The following is a 10,756-nucleotide window of genomic DNA, read 5'->3' on the forward strand; positions in this document are numbered from 1 at the left end:
GCAAAAGGACAAAAATAGACGGACAAGCCGCGAGGACGAAAAACAATGGGAATACAGGAGTGAACGGGTCTTGATTATGAATCCAAACGAATGCAATATAAAAATTAATTTGTTCTATTCTCTGAGTAAAAAAAACTTTCATTAAATTTTTTTTTAACGCTGGTTACCTTAACAAATTTACGTACAAAATTACGTAAATTACGTAACAAATACGTCGATCGATAATTTGTCTCGGAGCACGTGGCACTGACCACGTGCTTCTGTTGAACACATCCAACACATATATATATGTATATGGATATTGCACGGAAGACCATAGACCAGTAAGTACTGAGATAGGAAACGTCGTCGAAATAAAGCCAATGGTACGATTGTTGCCAACGTGTTAAAACCATTGAGCGTTTTCCCACGATGGCAGACTGCACGAGGAAGAAGAAGAAGCGAAGACGGAGGGTATACGAAAATAAAAAAAAAATAAAAAAGGAAACGATTCTCCCACGTTGGAAAAGCACGGAGCGAGAATCGGTTATATACGAGCATCGCGAGTAAGTTTATATACGGTGCCCCGATAACCCAGGAGTATCCTATACGTGCATTCGCGACACGACGCCTACGTTCCCGGAAGCACAAGAACGAAGCGTTACGCGCCAAGAGAAAGGGCAGAGAAAAGATAAGAGCAGCGGGAAAGAGATAAAAAGAGACGGCGCCATTCGATATCAGATACCGAAAGCGAGACGACGCGAAGTCGCGTCCGACGTCTGTAACGTGGCAGTTAAGAAGTTGCAGTAGCGACAGTGGCGCCGTCGGTTCTGTCAAAACAAACTAAAGTCCGATTTCCATGACGGTCGACCTGAGCGAGTAAACAGGACAATGTTTTTTTTTCGTATAACGACAAAAAAAAAACGAGGATCGTTCGCAATCGCCCTTAAAAATTTGCCACGTTTGACGTTTTCTCGAAAAGTTTTTTTAAACAGGTAAAAAAAAAAATAAAGCTTGCGGGATAACACGTTATTATTCCCGATGTACATTGATCAGCACAAAAGCTTTGGTTTGACGATTAATCAACGTTGACGCCCACGACGTTGACGTTCACAAAAGCCTCCTCTCTAAAGTCCCCGTGTCACTGGCACGGGCTCTTCTACTGGCTGTTGGCACCACTGGTAGCAGCCTATATCCACTCTTCTTCTATTCCGGCCTTCACCGGGTCCCGTTATACCAACCCCCCCTGCCTGTCCTCTGGTCCCTTAACAAAACACGTGTCACTGCGTTAAGTTGGCGACACTGCTCGTTAATCACACGACATTATACATGATGGATTAAAAACTTCTACCGACGCACACACTGTACTCTTCTTGCTTTCTCTCTCTCTCACTCTCCCATCACTTTCTTTCTCTCTAACTTCGAGCAGACTAATCTGCCTTCCACACCATTAATGCCATTGTAATAGCTGCCGTAGAGCGTCAACCGTCTATGTCTACTGGCAAATACGTTGGTCAGCTTTGACGAATAATAATAATAATAAATCGCGAAATCCTTAAGCGTATCTCCTGCTATGGAATTATTTTGTAAATTGTCTGACGCCGATACTCAAATTTTCAGAACAATTTGCTTGGAACAAGACGGAAAAATGTATAACGTCGCGCACCCATTTCATCTGTATGTAACGTATGTTTTTCTTAACTCGACACCGATAGCGAAAAATCCGAGAACCAACCTACGTTACCTTCGGCCGTCCACCCTTCGCTCATGAATCCGCAAGCCGAAGCGGACGGTTACGGAAATGCGCGGCCGCTCAGGCTGCTGGGTCGAGCTAGAGAGGGTCGGAGTAAGCGTCAGGCAAATAGTGCGAGATACAGAGAGCAACGGATGAAGAATGTAGAAGAACGAATCTGAACTGTCAATTCGAAATCCCATCACCAATTAATAAATTGGGAGTGCTCACCGGAGCTGGTACAGCTGACCCGTCAAGGCCGTGAACTGCATCGAGGAAACACTCGGGTGGGCACTGCACTAGGGCACAGGCACTGCACTTGCGGAACACTCATAGAAAATCCACAGAAGTTCCTGGATATCGTGGGAGCAACGCGAGAACTACACCGAACGAGAACTTACTACACTGTATCGAAACAAAGAGTTACGTACCGATTCGCTAAGGAACACTCTCGATTTGGTTTAAAGGAACGACTCGAGGGAAAGGGAAGAATTATCCGCTATAAGGATCCCGACCAATCAGATGATCAGAAATAATAGTTATAGAATTTGGCTATTTTGTCAAAGCAGTCTGTCTCGGGACACCGGCCGAGGTGTCACGAACTGGCTCGCGCTCCCGGGCGATCTGTGTATAGTTTTTCTAGCCGTGTTTTTATACGATGTAGAAAGTTCTCGTGCAGTTCTCGCGATATTCAGGAAATTCTGTGGATTTTTTGTGAGTGTTCCGGAAGTGCAGTGTTGTGCTATAGTGCAGTGCCTCCTCAGTGTCTTCTGGATGCAGTTCTCAGCCTTCAGGGATCAGCTGCACCAGCTCCGGTGAGTCTCTCAATTTATTAATTGGTAATGGGATTTCGATTTGATACGTCCGACTCGTTCTTTTACGTTCTCGATCCGTTAGTCTCTGTATCTCGCACTATTTGCCTGGCTCTTACTACGACCCTCTCTAGCTCAACCTAGCAGCCTGAGCTGCCTGAGCATTGAAAATCTTCAATGCTCGTAACTTTCCTCTCAATCTGCCCATATTCGTTGTTTCTCTCGCACCTCAGTGATAAGAAAACGCACTCTTGACCATCATGACAGTCGTATAACATTTAGGAGCCATCCTGTCGTCGATTACCCGAACCATAAAAATTCGGCCAACCGACTGCGTCTTATAAATGAAAACGTCTATCGGGAGACGCTCGTCGCCGCGATCCTCCCTTCTCGAGTAATAAATGGCCGCGATGAATAATAACGGGTTATTGAAAGAAAATTCCAGAGATATGAAAGAGTTTGAAACTCGAGGCATTAACCCAGTTTCAAAAGGCAAAGTGCTACGGGGAGTAAGAACCAGACCTATATTATATATACCCCCTATAGCACTGTTACCATGATAACCAATAGAAAAAGATCCCTTAATCAAATGGCAATTCCCTTATCAAAGCATAAAGACTATATACAGACACGAGACCGACATACCCTTTATACAGACTGCTATTATATCTGAATTCCCTATTTCGTGATACCTATACAGGAGGTAAAACAGAAATTTATACTTGAACTTTTTTTTTAAAAATATACATTTATTATTATCCCTATAAAAGAAAGTCTGCAGTTTGGCATTTTTACGAGCCTATCAAGACCTACCAGTGCTTTCTGCTTCCTTAATATTTTAACACAGAACTGGGCACGGAGCCCACTGTACTAAAAACTATAATATAGTAGAGTATACGTGCATATATACAATGCGAAGATTATAAGATAATCCTGGCTACCCATCCAAACCACATGTTATAATCCGCATATGCACACTCTACCGTATTCTACAGAAGTCAGCTGCGATATACTGTATCCGTACGGAGACATAGCAAAGGCAAATGCATTATATGAAAATTACCAGGGACTTATCGTTCTCCAATCACAGTTCACTCGTTAACAATGGTACTCCCGGCAGACGTGAGCTAACTGGCTCAAAGCCATTAAATGGAAGAGGAGTCGAGCAAACTTGAAAAGTTTCCTAGCCGTCCGCGACGTCTCGTTAAGGCTGACGAGTCGACACAAGTAAAGCCAAGTCGACTGAGGCGCCGGGAACTCTAGGAGAGTCAGGAGTAGCGCAGACAGGGTCCTACGCGCGAGCCAGCCGTATACCTGGTAAATTATTCATGCGTACAAATGAGCCAGTGAGCGCGCGAAATTAGAGGAGGAACGTACAACCGGAGCATAGAAGAAAATGCTAGAATTATTGAAATCAGTAAAATATTTGCCGAATGCAAAAGCGCACTGTTTTTTCTTGGTCTTGTGTCTGACAACTACTACGTATGTACGTACTCGATTACTTGGTTTGTATATCGTATAGTATTTACCCTGTGACGCTTTGCCTACGAAGAGCCCATTCGTTCGTGCTTGTACGGCCCCCGCTGTCTGTGTGCAATTTTATTTTTCTTTTCTCCCGTCGGCCGCCATTCTCCCCGTCGCGACTCCTTCGTCAGACGCTCATTTGAATTTTCGATAGTCGTTTGCCTGCGACAGTTCGCCAAGAGCTCAAACAATCCTCCTTCCTTCCACTCTCGGACTACTCGGAATCCCCCGGCAGGGTTTCTCAACCTTTTGGACTACGAGTTGCCTCTCTACGAAAGTTTGACCGTTGAATACGGGTGTATGGCGCCACGTTTCAGGCAGGAGAACCCCAGGCTTCCAATTTCATATGAAATTCAGCGAGTTATTGGCTGGAAGTAATCATAAAGAAGACTTCATCGATATTTCTTACTTCGGTGCTTCGGAACGCTTTCAAGATGGAGTAACTGCCCGCGGGATTTGAGAGAGGGAGGGTGAAGAAACTTTTTTTTTTTTTTTAAAGACTGTTCTTGCCGTCGGACAATTTTTTATCGCGATTACCAATAGATTGTTTTTAGGCTTTGAGTAATGGTTGTTTGCTTGTTTGCTCCTGGTCGGAGGGGGACCGGAGCTGCTTGTTACATTTTCAAGATGGCTTACCTTGTTCGGATATCCGTTGTAGCGGAGAAGTTTCTTGCAGCACTTGCCACGGTTCTCGTAGTAGAACATCTGGACCATCTCGGCGTGATCCGTCGCGGCACTTACGGTAAATGGACCACCGGAATTGTTGAGATTTGGGGCTTGCGGGGGCGGCGACTCCCGGCGCCCTAGCGGCACGCACGGGCACCACCCCGAGACCATCACACGGGCCCTGATGCCCGCAATTTGAAAACACACTTCCCCGTTCTTCGGACGCTGCACTCCCAGTCACTTCCCGCGAGGAACCAATTGCGTCATGGCTCACACTCGCGCGCTTATGAATACCGAACTATGGATTTTTAGATTTTTTGGGTTTTTTTTTTCGTCTCTTTCACGGAGACCCGTCCTGACAATTTTTTATGTTTCTCATTAATTATTCAGATCGATTTTTTGGCTTTTTAATTTTTCTGTCTTTGGCGGTTTCTTTGGTTTGACTACGGGTGTTTTAATTGTTTTGATTGCTGGCAGTACTTGATTTTGAAAATTCCTTTTTTAATCGTTCGACTTGCTTCTTTGGTAAATTTCGTTCATGGTGTCCTGACTCGTGGGCTGTCTGTAATTATTTATCGTTTTTGAAAAATTAAATTTTTTTTATACTTGGTATATATGAGACTTTGGATTATAATATGATGATTGGATACTCTTATTTGCTTTTTTTTTAATATCTCGAAAATTCTGTAAAAAATGGTGTATCAATATTACTTTTCAAAAACTTGTGCAAGATTGATGTATAAAAAAACAATGTAACACGAATATAAGATGGTAATAGGCCCTGTTACCGTACCAGAGTGATTAGCCAATCGTGCGATACCGATTAAAATTAACGACCTCGCGGCTACGTTACGATCGCGTATTTCGAGTTTTTCGACGAAAATAAATAACAGTCACGGCAGCCAGAAACAAATGGCCTTCCGTGAAGCAAATACCGAAGACTTTATTTCCTGCCTCGTTCAATCGCAAGGGGTCAATTAAAATCGTGAATTCCAAAGTTTATCGGACACTAAAAAAAGGGACACAACCATTGTCATACGACGCAGCATCCACGAGATTCCAGAGAGATGAAGAAAAAAAAATGCACATAGCCAATCTGATAACGGTAGCTAAATAAAGCCCTTTATTCTTTTTCCCAGCTCCCGCGAGAATTGCCTGACGATAAATCAATCGAATATAAAGGATCCTCCACAAATAAAATAAAGTTTCTCTCTGCTACCACTTACTTAGAATTTTATACAAGTTTAAAGAAAAATTGAAAAAAATAATTTAAACAAAATCTCATGCAAAAGTCAGCGTACCGGAGATGCTCAAAAAATTAATAATTTTTTTTCTCATTCACAAGCCAGCAAATGAAAGCTGACGAGCAAAACGTGCAAAATGGAATAAAGTCCGATTACACGTTTGGTTAAACGTTTCTTTATTTCTTTTTTCTTTTAACGTTTTGCCACTGACAATATCCAAGACTCCCGCTTCGTACTGGGTTAATTTCATCCCGAAAGCGGATTTAATCAAATCCAAATAGCTCGTCGAGGTTATTCGTCTGAGTAAAAGAGCCTTTGGACAGTTAGGTTAGGTTAGGTTGGCTCACGGTAAGGGAAGCAATTGAGAAAGGAAGAAAAGTAGAGGAAGGGAAAAAGAAATCTTAAAAGACCAAAAGATCCAATTCTATCTTTTAAATCGCTTTAACGATATTTCAAGTTTAGGTTGCCCAATTTTTTTTTTTCCTTTTCCTTTTCGCTCTCCCACTCAATTCACGATTTTCTTTCCAGCCGCGTCCCCTGTAATTTCCAAATATGCCATCCGATACGTATCTATGTTTAAAGGTCCGTTTACACGTGCACCAGATGCCGTTCGGTACGAGCAGTGAAAATAAATTTGAAAAATTCTAGAAACTTGGCGAGTAACAAAAACGTGTTTTTTCAAAGCGCCGTTCAGTAACAGGCATAGAACGCAGTAATTTTGAACTACGGGAATCGGGTAGTTTAACGATACCCATAAGGTTGAAATTGGAAATTTTACTTTATTTTTTCTTTACCTACGGTTTACTTACGGTTAACTCTCCTTTTCCCAAGAACACCGCGTTTCCCAAAATAAATATTAAACTGCCCAACTTTTTTCTTTTCCACCCCGCTAATTTCACCGGTCATAAGGGGGAGGAAGAAGAGTTGCCATTTTTATTTTGCAACTAACCGGAGTTCTTAGCGCGCTCATTAACCTCGTGCATCTCCTACCCAACTAATTTACTCGAAGGAGCCCTTAAGTAATTTCGGGGCCATGCTCGAAACTCCTAACTCCTGGAAAAGCCGCTCATTAGCTGAGCGTCCTGTTACGGAAATCGCGGAGATTTTACATCCTAGACAGCCAGGATCGACAACCTGACGCGAAGAGACTATCCGGGTTCGGGTAAATAGGGGAGGAATTTATAGGCCGTGAAAGTCGATTCCAAGCATGAGCGGCACCGCTACTAGAAACGTTTGAGAATTTATCAGATTTAGCAGAGAACAAAAAACTCAAACAGAAGCATCAATTGCAGTTGGCAAGTTCAATCGATATCGATAAAAAAAAAAAATTCCAAAAATCGATAGGGAATTCGTTAAATACGAATGCTTATAGTCACGTACTGCGGGAAAAAAAAAACATGAGAATTCATCCAAATTTTTGCAAACGGCAGAAAGGGGGTGGAAAATTTTGAAACGTGCACAAAAGAAACTCTGGCTTAGCTTGTAAACAAAGAGAAGTTTTTGTAAGCCTTGCGCAATTATTCCCATCCTCCTTTCTCTCTTTACTCGTTCTCTACGACTATCGATCTAGATAAAAATCGTAGACATAACAATAAAGCTAGATAAAGCGTGAACGTTGACATTCGGTATGCGACCTCGGCGACGCCAAGCACTGTTTGACTTGACGAAGTAAAAGTTCGATCGGCACTAATTAAATAACTTGAGCGATTCCACTCACGAATTTCACGCATAGACTCACGTAGGAGAACGGATGGTTCTCTCGGGCGGCTTCCGGTTTAACGCACATCCGCCTGCATGACTGAGCGCCTGTCTTTTTCCCTTACCAGGGCCTAGATTCAATCAACTTAATTTTATCAGGAAGGAATGACGCGATTTCACTGACACCAATTTTTACGTGAATCTTAACCACTAGGAGAGAAGAAAATATTTGATATTTCTTTTTTCTTTAACACGTTTTCGACATTAATCGCGTTGCGGCTTTAATCGGCATTGAATCACGCCATTTACAAAGACCGTTTCACTACCGCCACTGGTCTGCTTCGATCGAGTAATCAAACCGTCGCTTGAAGTGGCACGTGTCTGTAAACTGAATTCTGGTAGTTCATAAAGCTCGTGCACTGAACATAAACAAAGGGCTGTGCTGCCAGTGTTGCCTACTCAATAAAACTAACTAACGGTTTGCCGACAAACCTAACGACGCGTCTGTCCCTATGTTTCCTCGTTTCGATATACAAAGTCAGTGTCCTGTTATAAAAGTCAGTCCACCGATGTAAATTTCAGTCATTAAATTTCTATTTCACACAGTAATTAACGTAAAACCTACAGTGCGTTCTCTCGGTGAAGTTTGAAAAAATTATTTTTTTTACCTCTCAGTTGAAAAATAAAAATTCTCTGCAGCTCATCCAGATTCCTGAAACTAACGAACGCATCGCGAAAAAAATTAAACGCTGACGCATCCGTTGCACCTTTTTTTTCTTTTTTAATGTTAAAACTTGTTTTTCTCTCACGCCCGTGTAAACGTTCGCGAATCCACGTCGCGAATTTACCTCTGGATATCTGTACACGAAAAAGATTTTTACGTTTTTCTTTTCCTACTGAAAAATTCAACGTGTTACCCCGTACACAAAGCACACAGTGCATTTTGCTCTGGTTACGCGTAACTTGGAAGCAGCGAATTAAACTTTATCGCCATACTGACGCTCTACTCGCGTACTAGTTAGATGCATAGTTACCAACTACAGAATGACACATGGCACAGCCAAGAGTTACGTACTTGTACCTAACTTCAAGTGTAAGAAATAAATACCCGTTACTTGAAATACGTCGGGAGCCTTGATTTTTTAATTGTCTCTCAAAATTTTTGCCTGACTTGAATAAATCATATTCGCCTCATCTTGAATCTTTAGCAACATTCGAACCAGACGTATTGTCACTTTAAAACAGCTGACATTTAACAGTCTTAAATCATACAGTTGTGAGATGTAAAACATGAAATGATGAGGTAAAACGATGCAATTTTTTTTTTTCAAAAATGTCCTTAAGCTCACGTTTAATTTTTCCATCAGGTAAAAAATAACACTGGAACGTTGAGCGAACGATTTCTTTCGGATGAAATTGTCAAAATTGCCTCATTTATAAATTCACGCGGGACTATATTTCCGTTTCTGTAATCGCAGTGTCGCACTACCGTCAACGAGCATACGTCTAGCTGATAATGGTAAATGCACCGTTCCGATGATCACTGTAAAACGTTCGATTCTTCACAAAATACATATCACTGGTCCATTTGCATCGACTGCACAGTCTTCTAGACATACCTCGAGCGAATTTTCAAAAGGCAAAATTCCGTAACGAAATTTTGTTCTCGAAACAGCGTGACATCGTAACATTCACAATAAAAGGACAGCAATGGTTAACCTAAGGTAGGATAAAATCAATTACAATTAAGAGTATCCACTTTCAAAGATCCATTCATCTCAATTTAACGATACAAGTCCTACTTTCAATGCAAAAGCAAGAAATTTAGGATTAATACGAGCAACACTTGCCCTGGCGCTTAATGTAAATTGAAAATGACGAAACGAGGAGACACGAAACTCGCTAATGTCAATTCTCATTGAACGATACGTGGGACGCGTACTAAACTACCGAGCGTCGCGACGTCACGACCGCTTCGTACAAGAGCGCCGGCCGTACTGACGTCTCAGGCGTTCCAGCAGCCCCGAAAACCCTCAAGCCTGGTACGCGGCTTCACCGACTGCGAGATGCCGGGATGTCAGACGACGCTTGTCGCTACACTCAGCGATACTCGGGAGCTACATGCGGATTCGTTCTGCGCATGCGCACTAATAAATCCTCGCAACGAACTCCGCAAGTACGGCCTACGCTGTATTCCCGCTACTCCATGACGAGACAGCCGCTTTGCTCGCTTTACCGTCCAGCAGGACGACTCTGGCCACGGGAGAGGATTATATATCCCGAGTAAAGAAAAATGACCAAGGGATGTGGGCTCCCTTTTCTTCTTTTTTTATCTTTTTTATATCTTCTTATTCCAGGCCTTGCTACCGAACCACTGTGACTGTATCTCATTTCAGGACGCTACCCTCTGGCACTCAATAGAGAAAACTGTTTCGCTCGGATGACTTTACGCTTGATTTTCTTTATTTGACATATATATGGGCACGGTGAATATATAGATATACAAATTGAGAGTATATTAATATAATTAATGATTTTTCTTTTATTACATCGATATAACTCGACTGTTTATGCTTTTTCGAAATTATTCATTCTCCTTCGACCAGTTCACGTGTGCATAATACACGTATAGCGATATTAATTTTTTTTTAATACACTCGCCACACTGCATTGCTGTACTCCTATGAAAACAGCAAGAGCAGGCGTTGCCGCGAAGATATAAATAAAGAAAATAATGGCGACGCGAAGTCCACGATGTGGATTAGGGTGGACGGCAGTTGGGTTAGAGGCCTTGAGGGATGATAATATCGAACGGCAGAGGAGGGGAGCGGAAGTCGCACAGGATATCGAATCCTCCACTCACTCTACAACTTCTACGCTTTCAATCTTCTTCCTTCGCCTTCTTGAGCATCCTTTACCTACTTCCCATTCTTCTTCCTGTCTTATATTTTCTTGTTTCTTTTTTTAAAGGCATCTCACTCGCTCCCACTGCGACTCGTATTCGTATATCAAATGTCATGGTAAATCTACATGTGAGTGAGTTATACATAGAAAACTTCCTATACCTTTTATGAGTATCAAAACGCTCTGAGTCGATCGGA

The 10,756-nt window shown here is 42.3% G+C and overlaps 1 protein-coding gene across 2 annotated transcripts in view; it reads right to left on the bottom strand.

The window, feature by feature from the left end:
- LOC107271994 overlaps window positions 1-9,703 on the bottom strand; it is a 35,227-nt gene extending 25,524 nt beyond the window's left edge. For both annotated transcript variants that reach the window (XR_003061080.1, XM_025089257.1), the window contains exons 1-2: window positions 9,399-9,703; window positions 4,684-5,275 (exon numbers count right to left, since the gene is read on the bottom strand). Coding sequence is in view for 1 of the 2 variants with exons in the window: in XM_025089257.1 (XP_024945025.1) it covers window positions 4,684-4,884 (201 nt within the window). In the remaining variant the exon portion in view is untranslated. The remainder of the gene's footprint in view (window positions 1-4,683; window positions 5,276-9,398) is intronic.
- Window positions 9,704-10,756: the final 1,053 nt, after the last annotated feature.

Source organism: Cephus cinctus, unplaced genomic scaffold, assembly GCF_000341935.2.
Source record: "Cephus cinctus unplaced genomic scaffold, Ccin1 Ccin1_scaffold1080, whole genome shotgun sequence".
NCBI classification, from domain to species: Eukaryota; Metazoa; Arthropoda; class Insecta; order Hymenoptera; family Cephidae; genus Cephus; species Cephus cinctus.